Below are 22,045 nucleotides of genomic sequence, written 5' to 3' on the forward strand. Positions count from 1 at the left end.
TGACTGCTACATGCTGCTTGCTGTGCACTTTTCATTGTCAAGGGAGAGAATGTTAGGGAAACTATCCCCACAAGAAAACAGCTTTTCTTGGCAAGTGAAATAGGACTTAAGGAGCCAGAACTGGAGACATACGGTACTATGAATGAGAGCTGTGTTACTTTATTGGATCTGAGTCCAGGCACTATTTATATTGCAGCATATTCAGCACCAGATTGTTAAATCTTAATACTGAAACAGTGCATCATTTTAATATTTTTGTTCTGTTTACCCCCTGTTTTCAAGCATTATGTCAAGCATTGTGCATTCATTTGTTTTATCTTGGACAGGACATCCCCTGACCAGAAAGTTCATTTTCCTACCATTAGAATTTTGCTCCCTAGTTAAAAAGCATCATTTTGTGAAGTATTTTAAAGGTCACTTGGGTATACAGGTGTTCTCTCTTTTTGATGATAAAAAGCACATTTTTAAAGAACGATGTCATTAAAAATGCTGTTTATCTTCTGTCACTAAAACAGATAATTTTATATGTAACTATTTGTGACATTCTCGGAACCATGAATTTTTCGCAGCATACACATAAAATTCTTGTTCTGTTATCTGTAAAATGGGGTTCTCTTTATTCCCCCTCCCCTAATTATTGTTATGTGTGCCCCATGTAGTAGGTAAAATGGGTTCTTTTGATGAATGTGTGAGCATTTTCACCACGTGTAGCTGAAGCCCCTCTATGCATTTCACTCTAACAAGGATAGTCCTAAAATCACGCCTCCATGTACTCTATATTTGCCTGGACTTTTATTCTCTCTTCATTGTCATTCATGTTACCATATGTAGCAGGAAACCCACAGGGGAAGGTACTTTTGTCATTCTAAAAGGAGATGACGATTAAAAGCAAAAAAGAAAGAAGAGAGAGAGCCTGAACTTAAGGCATTTCTGCTATTTCTGATCTGTGGTCAATCATTGTACTATTGGAAAACAACTCCTCTGCCTCCTGAAATGAGAATCTGGAAGTGAACTCCTAACTGCTCCAAATGCTCATCAGCCCCAAACGCTATTCACACTGGGATCACACCTTAATCAGGATGTGACTGTGTGTGCGCTGAGCCCACACACAGGAATTTCCTTGTACAATTCAAAATCCAATCTTATATTTACTTAAAGCTCCCCCCCCTTCTTTTTTTCTTTCTTTCTTTCTTTTTTTTTTTTTTGTCTGTGAAATCAGCAGTTTGGTATATTTAGCATCAGTCTTAAGTTAGAATGTGAAACAAGACTTTGGGGGAAGGAAGTATCCGTATGGTTTTCAAAGTAATTTAAGAAACAGGAAAACATAAAAGAACCAATTGTCCATGATTAAACCTCATCCTCTCATTCTCATCTTCCTGTATAGTTAACTCACTCAATTGTCAACCAGAAAGAAATAGGTTATTGCACTGAGCTGGTTGTAAAATATCTCTGAGTGGGCCTTGAATGTTGACTATTGAATGACCTTCTTAACATTGAACAAACAATGGGAAGGTTTAATAAATAGCAGATTTGTGTTTATTATGTTTTTCTTCCCTGTGCAGGAATAATCAAGCTGGGGAGGTGGAACCCTCTCCCCCTCAGTTATGTGACAGATGCACCAGATGCAACAGTGGCCGACATGTTGCAAGATGTCTATCATGTTGTGACGTTGAAAATCCAATTACAAAGGTGGGTGTCTCTGAACATCTGCCTTTCTTTACTCTAGGAGCTGCTCTGTCGATCATAGAGGCACTTCAGAGATCAGTATGTCCTGTTTTTGTTAATTTCTAGACATTGAATGAAATGGGAAAAGAGAAAGAGAAGGAGGGGCACCACACTAGGCATCTTTATGGTCTACATTCCAACTGTTTTATGTTCTGTTTTCAGAAGCAGTGAAGTGGTAACCTTGATAAATCATTAAAAATCTTCAGCTCTTAAAGGGGAAACTTTCCACAGCCCCTAATTTAATGGGTTTCTCTGCCTGGTTAGCTTAGTACATAGTATTTGAAGAATAAACACCTCTGCTGTTTCAGGTTTTTGTGAGCAGTGGTGAGTTTTGTGCCTGTGTAGCCTGCTCACCAAGAAGATGATGGCACTGGGTATCTTCCTGGTAACCTGCAGAGGTTCTGGGATTGATTTCTTCTTTTTCAGGTGCTTCATCCAGAACAAGTTATGATTCTAAAGAATTTAGAGTTTTTCTGCTCTTGTCAAGTGTTCTCTAGTCACATGATTTAAGGGCTATTGTCCTGTAGTGCAGAGGTTTTGAATTTGTACCTTTTGGAGAATTGCCACTTGACTAGGAACCCAATGTTCCTGTACTTGTCTAAGAATGCTTTAGTATCCTCTTGTAAAAGATTTTTTTTGTTTTTGATTTTTGTTTTTGTTTTTGTTTTTTGGTTTGGAAAGTAACATGTCTGAATTGTTCTATGTAGATGAAGGGTGGACCTTCAAACTTCAGATATGATAGAATATTTGTTTCTATTTAACCTTAAGACTGTATAGCAACTAAGTTTGTATTATGAAAGTTTATAATCAATCACAATGCCTGTTATTTTTATCAACAAATTGGAAAAACCATATTTGAAAATTAGCATTTATTCATATTCAAAGTGACCATTAAGCAAGTGTGACAATTTACTTAAAGAGAATGTGTTAGGTTGTATCTATCAAGTCTTAAAGAAACAGTTCTGCTCCCCTTCCTTCATTTATGGGGTCCATATTAAACTCTGTCTTTATTGGTCCTTCTGATACTGATGCAGGACTTGGGAGTGGCCATTAATCTTAGGACCTCTGTAGTTGGGACCCTTTATTACGGTTTTCATATCGTTTATTCCTACTTTGTTTTCCAGTTGTTCGAAGTTGGAAGACTTGCCTGCGGAGCAGTGGAACCACGCCACAGTCCGCAATGCCTTAAAGGAACTGCTCAAAGAGATGAACCAGAGCACATTAGCCAAAGAATGCCCTCTCTCCCAGGTTAGTGCCTCCACATGGGGTTCTGGGAGATGTGGAAAGTCACTGGTGGTTTGACTAATAGTGAGGCACTCTAATTCAGACATCTGTCTTTTATCTATAGAGTCACTATATTTTAGGTGGATAAAATATGTAGAACTTTTTGTTGTAGTGTAGAAGTCATCACATTTTGAGCCCATTAATATGATTGGGGTTTATTAAACTCTTATGTTCACAATTATTAACTTCTTGCATATATCATAGAAGACAAGTATCAATGTCCATTTCATAGGTCAAGCAATCAAGGCATACAGAAGTCCTCTATCCACCTCAGCTTGCTAATATGAGCAATTTTCAGACCTCCTCTGCTAAATTGCTGTTTTCTTTGGTCAGTGGAATTAATTGGTCATACCAAAATATTCAAAAATAAATAAGGCATACTTACTTATTTTTAAGTTTATTCCCTGTCTGACACAGAAAGAGATGTATGTAGAGGCTTTATAATGAATTCAGTACATAAAAATGTATCGTGAGAAAAAAACGATTGATACTCCATCTTTAGTGGACTTATCTGAAATTCAAGGCACAAAAATAAGGAATTGAGAGGATCAAAGGGAAGAAGCATAGAGGAAAGAATTGCGGTTTCCATCTTGTCCGTGGGCTAGGACTCCACTTTTGCAAATGAGAATATCTTGGTGCATACTATTGGCAGTGGATTACAACAGTTGTGACGTGAACTCAGGTTGACATTATCTAAAGTCACGAATGGAAAAGCATATCCTGGTATGAGCAGCTACATTTGATTTAAGACAGTGGGCTAATTACATGTCTGTCTAGTTCCAGGGAAGGTGACAAAGACAGAAACTTGATGAGCACATCAAGTTGTGTTGTGTTCTCGGATAATGATATTTGAGAGAAAGAGGATGCTCAGTGGTTAAGAGTGTGCATTCTGGAATCAGATAGATCTGAACTCATGTCCTGTCTTATAAATCTCAACTTTATGAGCCTGTTTCTTTTTAAGTACAATCAGGACTGTTATAACTCTAAATAATATAATGAGGAATAAAGTACTTGGACAGGTAGTCTATACATTGTATCAAATATTGCTATTGGGACATGATATTATCAGTGCAAACTGAGTATATTTTATGTGTATCTTAGAGACTGTTTTGGGCTTTAGAAGAAGACCTGATTACTGAAGTGGCAGGTAGCTAAATAGAAACAGACACTATGGGTATTTTTGACTAGTAGTTTTGTGTTTGCTCTTGTGTTTGGGGCTTTCATTCACACCATTTCAATATTTATCCAAAGTTTTATATATCTATCTACCTATATATATATATGTGTGTGTGTGTGTGTGTGTGTGTGTGTGTGTGTGTGTGTTAAAGCTTTATTGCTAGAAATTTATTTTATTCCAATACACAATTGCTTATGAAGTTATAAATATTTTGAATTTTTCTGATAATAAACAGATTGGATAAAGAACAATTTAAGCAGACATTTTAAGTCATTTGTGCTGAATCTCACAGATAGTCACAATTAATGGTCTCTTGCACTCACATTGAAGTCAATATGGGCTTTGCTTAGAAGGTAGACAAGCTCCTAATTTATCATCACTGATTCAGAGTTTTATCCAGTACTTCTAAGACCTATGGAAACTTGGTTCAAACTGATCTATTATGGATACGAGGTTTGGTTAGAACTATAAATATGAGTAGACTAAAGAGGCAACTAGAATGGAAAGAACCCAAGTCAGGAGCTGAGAGTCCTGAGGTCTTATCTCAGGCCCTTTATCCTACATTGATTTCCCCGGGCAAGTCCATTCACCCTTAGAGTCTTGTTAAACTCATCTCTGAGTTGGGCATGATTGTATCTACATGTTTTACATAATTTTCAAAGTTTGCTAAAGGTTGAAATGAGATTATCATCATCTCATACGAAATCTTTCTTCCCTGACTTTCGTGTCCACCTCATTGTCCAGCCTAAAAAGTTCCTTCTTCATTACTGTGATATTTAATCCTATGGATTCCATCATTTTTGTATCTAAAATCTTCCTTCTTTGTGCTATAACCTTGTTGAGACATTTCATCCCTAAAGAGATCTCATTTCAAATAGTTTAAATAATCCTATATCATAGCCTTTCTCCTACCATCTCTTTCTTCAATGCAAATGCAGTTGTATTTCCTTTACTATAAGCCTGTAATTACTCCCTTATCCAGGCTGTAGAAAATATAGACTTCATTATCATAGCCGATTAGAACTATTAAGATGATACTGCCAGAGTGATTATCACCAGAGCCACCTCCCCACCTCTGCCTGCATTCACTTGGTGCTCCAGACACATGGAATTAATTATTTTGGAACATTACCCATTTCTTAACCTTTATCAAAATATTCCTGAGGTTGGGAGTAACCTAACAGGTAGCCTTAACATTATAAATCTAACAAGGAAACATCTTGTGTTCTTTTTTCTTTTTTAAAGATTTATTTATTTGTGCATACAGAACTGGGGTACAGGCCAGAGGCTCAGGGGCGGTGAGAGGCTTCACCAGAGAAAGAGTGGGGAACAGAACAGGCAGATCGACGAAGTACACTGCTGAGGGGAGCAGCGGGCGGGTCAGGAGAGGTCTGCCACACCATGTGGTCACCTTCGGGGTGAATTGAATTGAACTCATGAGGAAGTGGCTTTAGATTCTCAGTGCTGTGCTTTAACCTGCTGTGCCACCAGGGAGGGCCCTTTTTTCTTTATTTTTAAAATAAAAACATCACTGACTTATCATTTGTATGTAATACTAAATAATAATACAATACTATAAATTTCAGGAGTACATTTCCACACCTTAACTTGTCTTACCATACCCCACCACCAAAGTTCTAGTATCATCCCATGATCAGATTAACACCTTATGTTATTTTCAAAACCCACGCAATGGAAATAGCCCAAATGCCCAAAAATGAATGACTAGATTAAGAAGATGTGGTACATATACACAATGGAACCAAAAAAAAAAAAAAAAAAAAGAAACACATGTTATTTGCAGCAACATGGATGGAGCTGGAAAAGATCATGCTTAGTGAAATAAGCCAGAAAGAAAAGGGAAAATACTGGATGGTTTCTCTCATAGTAGCAATATAACAGAACAGGCGAGAAAATAATGATAATGATGAACAGCTATATACCAGAAACATTTTGTGGGGGTGGAGCAGGGAAAGGGATAAAAAAATGTGGGGGGAGGGAAATACAGTGGACTATGGTGATGGCACATGGGTGATTTGGTGATGGGAAGCCCAAGGGATTGCAACTGAGATGGAAAAATGCACAAAATGATGTAAAAATAAACTTTTGTGTTTGTGTGTGTGTGTGTGTATGTATATATGTATAAAACCCATGCAAAATTTATATTCTACTCCATTTACTGTGTTTTTGATATTTTAAAAAATGCCATAGGCATCACTTATTAAATTATTAACCTCCTCTGTCCAAGTGAGATGGGCACTCCAGGAAGCTTTAATCTCTGACTTTGGTAGCCCCTGCACACAATGCTGGTGCCCCTAGAGTGCTTCAGTTTGATGCTTGTTTTTACACATGTGATTTCTCCTAGCTAGCATGCATTGCTCTCTTTTGCTTGATGAAATCATCTTTCAAATTCTACCTGGGAAGGCACTACTAGTGAAGTATCGTGACCTCCCAGTTGAAGTAGTTACTTGTTCTGCTTTGCACACACCCCTCTCACAGCACTTGTCATAGCCTGTTGTCAGTGTTAGCTGTAGTTCCTGTCACTCCAAGTACTGCCCACATAAGTCACTTCTTGTTTGTCTCCTCAGCATTTAGTACAATGTATATGTTCCGTATAGCTGTTTCTTTAATGTAGGGTTCTTAACCTTGGCCCTATTAACTTTTTTGGGCTGGATAATTCTTTGTGTGTGGGACTTTCCTGTGTATTGTAGGAAGTCTAGTAGCATCTCTGGCCTCTACCCACTAGATGCCAGTAGCATCCCCTCCCACCCCCATAGTGACAATCAAAATGTCTCCAGACATTGCCAAATGGCCTAGGAGAGGAACAAAGTCACTCTCTGTTGAGAACTACTGCTCTAATGTGTTTAGTGAGTTAAATATGAAGAAATGTTTTATAAAGTCCTATAAAATGTGGTTTTATTATTTTAGCAGTGTTCTTGGCAAGTCTAAGATGCTTTGGACTAGAAACAGTGAATACAGTAATTTGGTAGTAGATGACCTACACATTTTCAGTCAAACAGGAGCTTAATTCTATTGCTTACATTTGGGGGAGATTTAATTTCAGCTTCTGGTATGCTGTGTGATTGTGGAACATCCCACGGGTGTAACCTTTTCAGCCCACGTGGACATGCATTGTGGCTCCCAGCTTTCATTCTGCCACTATTACTTTTAAACATCCCAGATTATTCACTTGACTGTATTTCAGTGTGGAGAGAAACTTGCCTGTTTTACTGGTGGTTTGCATAGAACCAAATGAATACCTTTTTTTGGAGATTAAATCTAAATACAATGTGAAAAAGAATGCAGTTTCTTTTAGGCAAGATGAAGCAGTAATTCAACAGTGTATCCCACCAACATTACAAGAGCCCCTGTTAAGAATCAGGCCCTTTATAGTGGACTGGGGATACAGTGGTGAAGATGAGATAGGGACTAAGTTTTCAACCTAGGAAGAAGAAAGTGAAGCACACTCAACACTGTTTAATTTAAATAACCAAAGGTAGGTTAGTGGACTGTTTAAAATAGACTCAGCTCATGAGTAAAAGATGCCTGCATTTGAAATAATTCTTTTTTATTACCCCTAAGCCAAGCGATACTTGCTATTTCCTTACTTGAGTTTGGCACTTACATAAAAAAATGCTTCAGTGGCTAGTATATATTTTCATGAACATCCCAGTGGCCTATTGTTCAAAAGAAAATATGTAAAGGAAGAAGAAAAGAGTGGAAAGTTCCACAAAATGCAACAACTGTAGCCTGAGACAAATACATCTGTATATAAGAGGGAAGTTACTATTTAGCTCTATTCTCCGTCTGGCCTATACTTAGAAAGTATAGATTCTATTTGTGTGTCTAGGTGTCTGTTTCTGATTTCACCTTTTAAAATGTGTGTTTGTGCTGATGTCTCTTCCTCTTCTGTTGGTATCCTTGAGTCACCACTTTCAGTCTCTTCCTCCAGCTTCATTGAACTAAGCATTCTAATTTACCTGTTTTAGTATACATCTCCATTATTAAATGATTTTCTCTAATTATTCTAATTTGAATAAAACATTATGCATACATCTTTTTGTGACTTATGTATTCTTGCCTGAGGAAGAGTTGAAAGAAAATCCTGCGCCCTCAGGGTTTTGATCTTTAAGTAGAACAAACAGTGCTTGCCTTGTCCACCTCATTGGGCATTATGATGATCAAATGGAATCATGAAAAACAGCTTCATTCACTGAAAATTGCATTGAAAGAAGAATCATTTATAAATGCATGCACTGCCTGATGTCTCTCTGCCCAACACTTACTCTCTCTGACTCTAGATATGCTTAAAAAAATTTTTTTTTTGATGTGGCAAAGTAACATACAACAAAGTTTGTCATCATGGTGACTTTCACATTCATAATTCAGTGGCTGATCAATTGTGTGGATCAGTGTTGAGTAGCTAGTTCCCACTGTTCCAGTTATTCATCTTCAGTGCATCCTGGCTCATGTTGGTCAGGAGCAACTAAATTATGTTTGTGCTGACTCTCTGTTTCAGTTATTCATGTGGGTTGAGTTTGAACCCTCATGAACAGTTGAAAGTCTCACAGTGACAAGTTGGAAGGCATTCCTAGACAGGTGACTGTGATGACCATGTGTCATGATTACAGAGTGGAGAGTGACCACATCTTGTGCTTACGCTTTAATACAAGTTGTTGTCTCTCTGAATCCTTAGTCCTCTGAGCAGGGGTAAGTATCCCGATTTCACAAATGAGGAGGCCCTCAGAGGAGCAAGCCATTCAGCAGCAACTTATCTGAAGGGCTGTCAGATGTAGTCCTTTTAGCCTCAAAGTCCATTGGAAAGGCTCTTCCAAGTTATCACAGAAAGTTTCAGTTACTATAGGATAGTTCAGAAGTAGTCATAGAAAAGAATTGTAAAAGGCTGCTGAATGACATTATATGATTTTTCCTGATAAACAAATTCTTCCAAATCAGTTTTTTTGCCTTCAATAACCTTAATTGAAATAGCATTATAATCTCATGTTTATTATGTTATTTAACATATTACAAAGTGGAATAAACAGGCTGAAAATGACAAAGGATGCATATATTACTCATAGTCTACATCCTTCTCCCTGCCCTGGATGGAAAGGGAGGCCAGGCGATTCCAGGTTACCCCCATTTGGGAACTCTTGTTTTTTCAGACAGGTGGTTGTCACTGACACACTATGTCATCATTCACTTTGGTTTAAAAATGCTCCTTGTTTTTTTCTTTTTAAGCAATGGCATTGTGTTTCGGCAGCCTAACTACTTTTAATATAACATTGCTGTTCCAGCAAATAAATCTTACTAAACCAAGGGTAAAGTGGTAAAGGATATCCTATTATTTTATCTTTTGGGGTAGTGGGCGAGGAGGAAGAGGTTGTGTTCATCCTCTGTTCTTGAAAGTGTATTGTACAAATAATCTTAACCTGTGTTTATTCTCTTGCATTTCCTATTATGTTTAAATTAGTTTTAGGCTACTTAGTTTTCTCTGATTCTGAACATCTTAACTAACTCATATGAAGGTGCTGAGGTTACAACTTTATGCTTTAATATTTTTTCTTGCTTTGTCTAAAAAAAATAATTGAAATTTCAGTTATTGAGCTTGTGCTACTGGGGGAGGTAGTGGTGAATATTTCATTCCTTTCACTAATTTCTCTTCTTAAGAGACCCATGAACCATTGTGGGCAAGGAGTCATGCTTCTTTGTGAGGTTTCTTACCGCTGTTTGACTTTAAACAAGATGCTTCTTTTGAGTTTCTGGTCCATCAGTTTGAAAAATGGAAGCATCCTTATAATCACAGACAAAATCTATTTTGTGTTCTAGTAAAAAAAGAAAAAGAATTCAAAAATTTGTCTTGGAAACTGAAAGAAAGATTGTTTTTTAGATCAGGCTATCTACTCAGCCATATAAGAATTATTAACAATGTTATAATATTCTTTTGCAGTTTGGCTTAGAGCAAATTCAAATCATCTAGTAAACTTTGTAATAATTCTAATATATTTTGATTTATCAAGCAGCTTAGTTTTTTTAAAGAAAGAAACCTCAACTATAAGTAGCAAACTGTGTGTCAGAATGACTGAAGCAAATTTTATTCCCCCTTTGAAAGTGTTTATATATAAAGTCACATGTTAATTACAAAGAAGTCTGACATTTTCAAAAGTTTCAGTAATTGGAAAGACATTTTAAATCTTCCTATTTGAGACATAATATTTTCATAAAATATTTTTGTCTACAACCAGTGTCCATGAGGTGCTGATGGGCACATAAGCTGTGACTCTGTTGTTCCTTGTGTCTGAGAGAAAACCTCTGTGGCAAGGGTGTTTTTTTTTTGCTTTTGTCTTGTCTTTACAAGACACCACCAGGCAAAGTGGGATCTGCTTAGTGAATGCAAAGTTATTTTAATATTAGCCTCAGTAAAACATAATCACTTTATTGAAATTTTAAAAACAACAAAGTCAGTGCTTCTATGGCTTTGGCATGGATCACATGGATAACCTAAGAGTTTGTTGCTTTCTGAATTGAAAAAGTAGACCCAGATTTTGCTCACTTATCAAAAAGTTGTGGAAATCTTAAAAGTCCAAATGTATGGTTGCTGTAAAATAATTGCAAAACATGGCCCTCCCTCGTGGCAAAATGGGTTAAAGCACAGCACTGTGAGCAAATAGCAGCCACTTCAGTGGACTTGGATCCCCAGCCCCAGAGCTGACCCACATGGCGCCACAGACCTCTCCTGTCTTTCCTGCTGCTCCCCTCAGCAGTGTACTTTTTCAGTCTGCCTGTTCTGCTCCTCACTCTGTCTCTGGTGAATCCTCTCACTGCCCCTGCACCTCCTGCCTGCACCCCAGTTCTTTATGCATAAATAAATCTTTAATAAGTAAAACTGGAATCATTTAAACAAATTATTGGAAAAAATAAAAGAGCAACACTAAGTACCAAAATTATATACATATTTTAAAAAGCAGTAAATGGAAATGTGTGTTTTTTTTTTTTTTTTTTTTTGGCAGAGTGGTAGGTAGGAGAGATTTTAATCATTACTCATTACATTGTGCAGAAACTGTGTCTCATCAGGTCTAAGATATTATTGATTGTAAGATACTGGATGATTTTAGTAACATTAAAGTATTTAAATAATTTAGCTGTGGAATGAATGAAATGTGGCAAATACAGTTGGGGTGTTTTGTGCCCCAGGACCTCGGGAGAACATTATTCCTTATAGAGTAAGAGTCAACATGTGATGGGTGTAGTAACTCCTTTCAGTTTGTTTATAATGAATTAAATTTTAATGTTTTAAAAAATAAATTAACACTGCCATGAAGATGATATTGTATTATATGTCGAGTGTACTCTTGTGAGGCTTAGTAATTCAGCCTCAGATTGTGAGCATGGAACATTCTAAATTTAGAATTAGAGAATGTAATGTTCATGTTTAAAACTGGAATGATACTCATGTTTGAAACTGAACCTTTCAGTTGAAATATCCCTCAGATATATCTTTTCTGTATGTTATTCAGCGCTGCCAATTATTTCTTTTGGTGAATTTCAAAAAGTGCTGACCACAGGTTCTCTAATGAGGAATTATAAAATTCTTACCAGCAAAACTATTTTGAGTGTCAACAATGTATAAAGGCCTTCAGGAACTTAATATGAATAAAATATGCCACAAATTTAAAGAGCCCTTTCTTGTGACTAAAATTTCTTATTATTTGAAAACTGTCTTTATGTGCTACCAATTCCTGTGCTCAGTTCATAGCTTAATTTATTTTTTGTTCTGTGATGAAAAAATGCAGAAACTCATTTATAATAAGGAAGGCAAGAGGAAAACTTTGATTGAGTCTCCAGGTAGGCACCTCCTTTTTAAAAGAGTTATGTGACTAACTAACTAATTAGCTAACTAACTCTAGTATAGGACCTGGTGATGGAGCTAGTGGGAGCACAAATATTCATTTTCTTGCAACATAGATTGACACCACCTTTGCACAGTGTTCATGAAGATGCCTCCGGAGCTAATTGTCTAGCAGGCTAGACAGTCGAAGAAATGTAGATTATCTGGGATCAGATTAATACGGGTTTATTGACTGGTCTTATAGGCATGGGAAATTGAGAGACAGCTCTAGGCACCCATTCTATTTTAGTCTGCTTTCTAAAGCAGACTTATTTTGCAATAAATAGAAGGTTTATCTAATTTCATTCCTATAGGCTGTGGCTATATATCCAGAGGATAACATTCATACATACAACATAAAGAGCTAACTAGTGCATTTGCAGTTATTCACATACACTAGTGTCGCTGATGGAAAATTTTCATTCTGATGACATTTTAATTTGGCATTTTTAATTTCATCTGTGTCCCTTTTCATCTGCTATATTTCCGTGATTCAGATATCCCACATCAAAACTGTATTAGACATAAAGGAGAGAGAAAAATCAGAGACAAGTTACTATCCTCAAAGGTTTCATGTACTAGGACGGAGAGAAGAACTCAGCCTAGAGAGGGAACTAGCCCAGCAAGCCAAGATAACTTTTTTTACTCCTTTGTTAATAAAAACACCCAGATGCTTTAGAAGATTAGAATTCCAACCATCCTATAAAGCATCAGAGATGGCTCTGAAAGTTTTGTGATGCACTCAGATAATACTGGCTCTTTGTGTTCCTAGGACTGTGTTCAGATCCTCAGAATAAAAAGTTCTCCTTACTACCTCCCTTTAGAGAATAACATTGTCATTGAGATCAGCAACTGGGGAATGATATGCTATGTAGAAGCACCAAAGGGGTTGTTGTAAATTGACTTAGGATTCCCATTTCCACCATTATTGCATAGTGATTGAAAAAGAGAGGGGGATGTACATGGGCTCACAGAGGGCGATCTTTTAAACGAGAATCTATACAAGTCTGTCTGTTGGCATTAAAAAGCTCCTGGCAAATAAGTCTTGATTTATTGTTATCCTTTTATTTGATGACTTTGTAGAAGTGTATTAGAAGTTCTAAGATTTCACTAAACTGCCCCATATCTGGGGCTATCTTTGTAAAGAAAGATGAGATATGTTAGGTTATAGAACCTAACATAGGTCATTTGCATCTCTTGGTTGTTTTTCCATTTGTTTTTAGACAGACTTTGTAGAAATAAAATCTACATATAAAACATACACATGTACTATCACAGTCAATTCAGGTATAAGTTAACATCTGTCATAAATGTTGGTCCAAGCATGCCATATTGACTGAAAACATATCTCTGCAGGAAATTGAATTCAAGGTGTGCAATTAAAATTTTTAATTTTTCAGTGGTAAGTTAGCTTATGCTTCCCTTTTCTTTCCTTTTAACTTCAATTACAAACAATTCATCCTGAGGGATTCAGAACTGAGGAGAGAAGGATGAGGAAGAGGAAGAAGAAGGGATCATGTATTTAAGCACTCAGACAGTTTTAGCTTTAATTCATTTTTGGTTGAAATGCAGTTCAAGTATTATGTTTAGCTTCTCCTGCTCTAAAATAGTACTGTTAATTTTTTCATTTGGTGAATTTTTCACACAAGTGCTAATCACACGTTTCTATAAATTATATTAATTTAACTTATTTCCCTAAATGTTGTTCTGCAGTGTGTAGCACGGATGTTCTCAGATTCTTGGCTGTGTAAGCTTGTTGCAGTTGGAAGAGGAACAGAAACATCTGAGGCATTATTTGGATTATGGAGACTGAAGCATTTGATCTCACCTTTTGCTCTGGTTCCTAAATCAGAAATGTTCTTTCCTGTTTCATTTAATCTGTCTCCTCCATCTTTGACATTGTCCCAGGATTGCTTTTTGGAGAAATCACTGTCTTCATACAAGAATAAATTCTAGGGAAAGTAAATTTAGATAACCATGTTTAATATTGAAGAGTTTTGTTTGCTGTAGGGTGACTTCAAATAGACAAAAGAGACTGGTGTGGACTCTAATGTGCTCCTTCTTGTCCTTTAAAAGGAGTATTTGTGTTTATGAAATAAAACTTTTTTTTTTCTTTTCAGAGTATGATTTCATCCATTGTAAATAGCACATATTATGCCAACGTGTCAGCAACCAAGTGCCAGGAGTTCGGGAGATGGTATAAGAAGTATAAGAAGATCAAAGGTAAACTGAATTTAAAAAATGTATTTAAAACCCATTTTCAGTTTCTTGGGCCAGGGGATTATTGATTCTTTGAAATTTATGCTTATTTTAAGTAAAATTTATGTAATCTTTGCAATGGTAAGATTCTCAATATTTCCAATAATAGATCCAAATTGGTTCCCTCTAAACTAAAATGGTATTCGAATTGAAAGCATCTAAGCATCATAGATGAGGCTTTTAGTTCTTACAAGATGCCAAATGAAACCATTTGAATGGTTCATTTCAGAGAGGAAGGTCTAATTAAAAAGCCTAATCAATAAATCATTTGTATTAGTAAATTAATGAAAATTTAAAAGCAATCATTCCACATCAAATCAGCACTTACAGTTTAAGTACCAGTTAGCAAATTTGAGTGACTGTTGAGGGACCTATATATTTTTGGTCACAAGGGGAATTTTGATGTGATTATTTGGAAATAATTCTGGAGCTATGGTTTAAACAAAGGGACTTTGCTTCAGGCACACTTGTATTCAGATTTTTGTCTTCCATTAGCTAGTTGTGTGAGTCTGAGCATGTTATTAACTCCACCATGACTTACTCTCTTCATCTGAAAATTGGAAATAATGAATGTATCTAAGTCACTGGATAGCTATAAGCACTAACTAATACAGACCCACTGTACCCTTTTGATAAACAATAGTAGTTATTATAAGACCATCATAATAATTGATAATAATACTTAATAGAGTAGTAGAGATAATACTAATAGAGTAGTAAATACAGAATTATGTCTAAAACTGAAAATACAGTTGTTACGTAAAAATGTTACTTATGTCGGCCCTCCCTGGTGGTGCAGCGGGTTAAAGCACAGCACTGAGAAGCTAAAGCCGCTTCCGGCATGAGTTCTATTCCCGCCTGCCCCGGAGGTGACCACATGGCGGGGCAGACCTCTCCTGACCCACCCCCTGCTCCCCTCAGCAGTGTACTTCGTAGATCTGCCTGTTCTGTTCCCCACTCTGTGTCTGGTGAAGCCTCTCGCCGCCCCTGAGCCTCTGGCCTGTACCCCAGTTCTGTATGCACAAATAAATAAATCTTAAAAAAAAAAGTAAAAATTAGTTATAATATTTAAAAACAATGTTACTTATGTCATTCATTTCTTATAGATGATTTTTTAGCCCTTATGAAGATGTCAATATTGGACAAATTCTGTTTTCACCTCAATTCAAATATTATACAATTCAAATGTTACCAGTGGATGAGAGGACTAGGGGAATTTTTTGTGATATAGTAGGTTAATATTGGGTGTTCTTTCTAGTCCACATTTTGCATGATTATGACATCATCTGTCATACTTTATTATAGGTACTCATAGCTTTGCTAACAGTTTACTGGCCCTATCTAAGGGCCAAATGACAATTTATGGTAGGCAGGTATAAGTAAAGGATGAATTTATTTGCGTTATCACCTTCAGGTTTCCTTTATGGAAGTAGTATTAGCATAATGTGTGTTTGGTGTTGAGTATTTGGGAACTTGATGAAGGTTAGCTTTTGAAGAAATGAGCTTTACATTCATTGGCAGCACATTTCTGATTACAAAGGAATGACTGCATGTTATATTAAATATGCAACTTATAATACAAGTCAAGATGTTAAAACTACCCAGGAGAAATTAAATGCACCGGAAATTGAATTAATACCCATTAATTTTCAATGCATTCTAAAATTCTTAGGACCTTTTAGATTCTAGTTGGTATACTTGCTTTAGAATATTATTAATATTAACTCTTACATAGGATAAGATGAATACTCCTCATTATACGACATAATTTTGTGGTTAATAAGGGTTTCTTTTCTTTAAGCATTGTCTCCAAATTTTGCTTTTAAAATTGCTGAAGTGCTTGAACATATCTTCTTTGACTCAAAAGAATCACATAGCTTCAAGGTCATTTGTTAGATCCAATTTACTTACTAAAAGAGAAAGAAAGAGAGTATCTCTTTTTAATAGGCAGGAACATAATTCCTGATTCAGAAAGACTGGGAACCCTTCACTCTAGTGTTTTTAGAGTTGCCACTACAGAATGTGTGTGTGTTTTGTGCTTGTATATGTCTCACACACACATTAGCACTTATGTTTCTACTTTTCTCCTTAGAGATTCAATTCCTCAAGCTTTATTTTTTTCCAAGATAGTAAATGCACAGTTAAATGTTTTAAGTGCTATAGAAGCAGATTACGACCTTGATTTCAATCAGAGGGTCAAGGAGCTGCACCTGAAGGAGCTGCCAGACACTGTACACATGCTATCAAGGAGATGGAGCTAGTCATTACTGTTGGAAAGTGTGGTGTGTGTGTGTGTGTTAGTAGGAGGAGAAAAGGGGAGGTTAAGGTATGTGTGAAGTAAACACAAGCTGTCGTAAAACAGTTCAAGTAGTGTTGATTCATCAGCCAAGGGAGTGGGAGGGAAAACAAAGAATTCATAACAGGTAGAATGGTGTAAGGAAAATAAACTCCTAGAGAAGTGTGCTTTATTAACTTTGGACCCTCACAGAAAAGGAAATGCTGGACCTTTGTGGGCACACCTCATTGAATAGCAGCGCTGGACAATGAATATGCCACTTTGGGAACACCAGTCTAGTAGCATCCATCCCTCTGTGGGAAAGGAATGATTGTGTTTGCAAAATTTCTGTCTGTGTCCATCCATTTTCAAAATGAATCATCATAATAAAAAAAGTAGTAGTGAGGCCCTCCCTGGTGGCGCAGCGGGTCAAAGCACTGCACTGAGAAGCTAAATCCTTTTTCGGGTCAAAGCACTGCACTGAGAAGCTAAATCCTTTTTCGCATGAGTTTGATTCCCGCCTGCCCCGGAGGAGATACACCTGGCGCGCAGATCCCTCCTGACCAGCCCGCTGCTTCCCTCGGCAGTGTACTTCGTCGATCTGCCTGTTCTGCTCCCCACTCTGTCTCTGGTGAAGCCTCTCACCACCCCTGAGCCTCTGGCCTGTCCCCCAGTTCTATATATACAAATAAATAAATCTTTAAAAAAAAAAAGTAGTAGTGAATTTCAAATCTGGAAATCAGTAGTTGCAAAACCAGAATTCTAGTTTAGGGTTCTTTTTGAGAACCCAGAATTTAGGGTTCCATGTGCCTCTTTGCCTCTCTCCACCCTGTTTGCATTCCAAAGTTACCAGTTTATATGTACCAAGACTCATGCTCAGTATAGAATAAAATCTCAAGCTAACTACTGATGTTCCAACCTAAATGCTGGCTGCATTGTTAAATATGTTTCCTATTATCTGCTAATGTCTGTTTTAATAAAACAGTGGGAACTAAATGGTTGCTTCTTAATCAAAACCATGGTTTCCTAAACATAAGCTATGTGATTCTGTTACAAATTGCCACATATAGATCTCTTAGGTCATTTTTTTTTCCTTTTCTCATAGAAATAAACAAACAGTAAAATAAATATATATGTATATATGTATGTGTATATATATACATAGACACACACACACACACATACCCTGGAAGATCAAAAGTAAATATGAGTAAAACCTGGCAAAAATAAAAGTCTACTGGAAGGATTAAAAAAAAAAAAAGGTCAGATTTCAAATTCTATAGTTAATGCTTAAGTAAATATGAGAAAAATGAACAATCAATAATTTGATATCATTAAAAACAGATGTAAAAACTATATACAAATGGGATTGTCTAAATTTTGAAGTAAACATTTTAATGTGCATTTTTTGAATTTGTTGTTATTATAGCTAAACTATTTACACTTATTCTTTAAAACGTCCTAAGTTGGTTTGGCTTAGTATGTTAACTTTATTTTTCCCAGTGATCACAGCAAAGCAAAATCTGTTTACCTTTTTTCTTTAATTTCAAAGACAATCATGGTTGACATAGACATATTTGAATTAACATTAGTGTTAATTCAGGATAGATGGGAAGACAGAGCTTGTATATTCTGTTTTTAAGGTCCAGAACCAAGAACCTGCTTCCCAAGAGTTTTTGATATTGAATAAAATGAACTGGGTCGATGGGGCAGTAGGCTGATTTAGACTGCATTATTTTATTGCTGTTCATCTTTTGATATAGTTGCTTCTGGGTTAGATTTTGCAGTGTGGGGCTCATAAGCTTTCAAGTATAAGGGAAAAAATGTACATCATGTATAAAGGCAAAAAAAAAAAAGACCAATATTGACAGTTGTTTAATGTGTTAAGAGTTTTAATATTAGACACACATATGATCCACAGGGACTTAGAAATCTTTGTGCTATTACAAAATTATTTTCAAGAATTCTTGGGGTTATATGGGATTTACTCCATCAATTTTGCTTTCATAAGTCCTCTACATTTTAATAAAGCGGTTTTTTAAAGTTCCTAACTTTTTTTGTATTAATGCTATTGAGATAGAAACTCATCCTGTAAGTTTTTGAAAAAAAGTGGCAATTATGTATGTGATAACCATCAGATATTATACTTTTTCATGCAATCTACTGTGGCAGGGGATCTTAGAAGAAAAAGAAGGGATCTTATGAGAATAACAAAGAAAAACCTCATAGTTTAAGTGCTTTTAAATTAATTATTAATAGATTGAAAGCAAATAATTTGTATCTCAGATGTTTTTCATCTGGCACCAAAAGCAGAATGAGCTGTCATCTTTGGTCAAGTCAATTTCAAGTATTTAATATGTCACAAGAGTGAAGGGGGTCATCAAAAGTTCATACAAATGCTAGTGGATATCTTAAAATTACTTGTGTCATAAAATGTTCCCACCAGAATGAATGGACCTAACCAAACCCCATATTTTGGCCAAAAAGCAAAATTGTCCCTAACACTTTCCTTTTTCAGTCATTTCTCAAGAACCCCCTGATTGCTAGTTGTCTTAATTTTATTTGTTTATTTGAGTTTATTTTGCAAAACATTAAAAATCTGGGAGAAATGAAGATTTTAAAAACCAGTGTTACTTCCCCAAGCCTAGTTTATTCTAGTAATCAGTTTTTTATCTGACCCTGTCTGATCTAGTCTTGTAAGATCAAACGTCCAGGCCAGCAAGCAGACAGTAAACAAAGTCCATGAAGGGTTTCAGTAAACACAAAGATTAGATGTTGAATGAAAATTAAACTCCTTGAACTAGTCTTCTGTACTAAAGTGGTTAAGTGGGTTGTGATTAAAAGAAATAAGTAATTATGATCATTATAGCTGAAATGATATAATGTTACCACATTTAAAGCACCTCTTGTACCCAAAAATGATTGTGTCATTTACAAAGTGGTGCCTTGCAGTTGAATATAGAAATCGATGTCCCCCGACCTGGTTCTGTGTGGCAGCCCTGCTCAGCCATGGTGGGATCAGTGGTCAGGACAACGCCTTTAATCAGCTTGCAGTCTTCTGCCTCTGCTGTTGTTTAGTTCTGATGAGGTAAAAGGAACTTACTTTTGTCTACCTAATTCTAAGTCATGCGACATTTGCTTTATAAGCTTTGGATCTAAAAGTTGACATTTGGCAAGGAATTTGCTCTCTTCCCATACTGTGCCTTGCTTAATGAACATCCAGTCCTTGAATTTTATGCAAACATTGGGTTCATAGAAGTAGAAACATATTTCCTAGAATACACTTTTCATCTTACTGGTTGTCTGCCATTTGGGAAAGCCTGTTTCATGATGACAGTCTCTGATATCCTTGATCACCTTAGCCTGTTTGGCCCTCTGCTTAAAGCTTGGTAGTGCCAGCAAGTGGAAGAATGGCATTTGGGGAATAGTCTTGGGCTCTGATCTTAGATAGTGAGTAATTTCTTACTTGATCTGTACTGGTAGCGATACTTTGGCCTGAATATGTTTACTCATAAATGCTTGAAGAAGTAATAACAGTCATTTGTCAACAATGTGGCTTGCGATCTGCTTATATTTATTATGCCATTTAAAAAAATGTTTAAAAGGATGGGAAGGGGAAAAGGATCTCCTTTCCTAATGCCCTTGTTTCTCCTCACTCCTCCCTCTATCTGTCCTTTATCTATCACTCATATATACTTGCTAGCTAAAAGAAGTACAAGACAGATTATGCTTTCAAAAAATCTACACTATGAAATAATAAAAGAATATATATTTTTCATTCAAAAATATATAAGAACATCTATTGTATATACCTGACAAGATTCTAAGTGGTGAACATTACATAGTACCTCCTTATAAGAAAATTACAGTTACAATTAAATAATTTTAATTGTGCAACTGCACATACATGGATATAGAGGAGCAAAAAAGCATGTTGTGCTTAGAAAGTTGGGGATGATTGTCCAGTATGTTTAGAATAGCAGTGTATTTATCATGTAATAGATGACTGTAAAGGCTATCTAACATTTTGGCTGCTGAAAAGGAAAAGACAGAGCAAGGTTGGGTGTGGAGTTGATCATGGTGACAACCATTGTTGCACCTGGCTGTGGGGAGCACTTGTGTTTTAGTAATGAAAAATAAGGCTGGGAAGGAGAAAGCATACCTTAGGGAAGTCTGAGGTATTTTGAGATGTACTTAAAAGTTTTTTGGCAAGGGAGTGATGTAAGGAAAATGTATTCAAAAATTACCTCTAGAGGTAGAAGTAATTTAAAACTGCAGGGTATGTATATGTGGTAGGAGACTAGGCAGGTGGAATGGAGAAATGGAGGCATGTACAGCCTCAAAGAAGTAGCAAAATAAAGTCTTTGGCTTTCATATATGGATGTGAAGGCCATGAAGGAGTTGAGGTCTTGGCTTTTGGTGACAGCAGTGGAAAAGATAGACATTACTTATGCAATATGTGTGTTGGAAAGAGAAATCAAAGTAGAATCTAAGGATTTGAGCTGAGGTGATTTTTGATTTTGACACAAGTGAGACATACTATAAATGGAGAGGAAATTGCTGACACTGAGTGAAAACTGGTCAACAGGTGAGAATAATATCCAGTGAACTGTTCAAGATGTGTAGCCCCCTCACCAATGCACAGGGATGGAGTATAGATGTTTGGATAAAATAATTCAGATGATACCATAGGATCATTCTCTACAGAAGAGAGTGAGCAAAAGAGAATTGGAAGCTTTAAGGAGAAAAGGGCCATGGGTTAAGAAGACTGGATCAGGAAGAAAGTGAAATGTCTTAGAAGCCAAGGGAAGGTGGGTTACAAATGGAGAAATGTTATCAAGGGTGCTAAGAAGAGTAATGGGGGCAGAAAGGGAAGAAAAGATAATAGGGGAGGTTTGACTTTGTCAGAATGGGAACTATGATGACATTGGAAGTATATGTTTCCTTGTAGTGTTAAAATAAAGGGGGTTGTACATCTAAGAAGGGTAAGTGGAAAGGAAATGAGTATAACAGATACCAAAGTAGTGAGGAACAGATAAACAATAAAAATAGCTAACTGCAGCATTAGGGTTAAGTGTAATTACCGCACACTGTCTCCCACCACTCCCCAATATTCAAGAGAAAGAGGATGGAGCAAATGAAAGAGGATGAAGGCTAAAGAGTGCTAAACAAGAGTTTTATAAACTAGGAGGCACAGATGTTTTGCTTTTGAAGGAAAGAAAAATGGTTAATTCTCCTTTAGAGACTGGAGGAAAGGCGGTAAGAAGACAGGTGTTAGAGATAGAGTAAATAGTAATGAACAAAGCAGCACAAACCATGCGATAAGGGTGGGGAGCTTGTGATTATCTAGCAATGAAATAAAAATGGCTGGGATGAGGGCTTGTTAAGGAGAACCTGCAATAGATTCTAGAAGAACAATTTTTGGGAAACAAAGAGA

General features: G+C 36.5%; 1 protein-coding gene across 1 annotated transcript in view; it reads left to right on the forward strand.

Moving 5' to 3' along the window:
* SATB2 (SATB homeobox 2) overlaps positions 1-22,045 on the forward strand; it is a 174,424-nt gene that overhangs the window by 67,069 nt on the left and 85,310 nt on the right. The window contains exons 4-6 of the mRNA XM_012726133.1: positions 1,563-1,689; positions 2,850-2,973; positions 14,195-14,297. Coding sequence (XP_012581587.1) covers positions 1,563-1,689; positions 2,850-2,973; positions 14,195-14,297 — 354 coding nt within the window. The remainder of the gene's footprint in view (positions 1-1,562; positions 1,690-2,849; positions 2,974-14,194; positions 14,298-22,045) is intronic.

The sequence above is a fragment of the Condylura cristata genome, unplaced genomic scaffold (assembly GCF_000260355.1).
Source record: "Condylura cristata isolate star-nosed mole 26May11 unplaced genomic scaffold, ConCri1.0 scaffold00002, whole genome shotgun sequence".
Classification (NCBI taxonomy): Eukaryota; Metazoa; Chordata; class Mammalia; order Eulipotyphla; family Talpidae; genus Condylura; species Condylura cristata.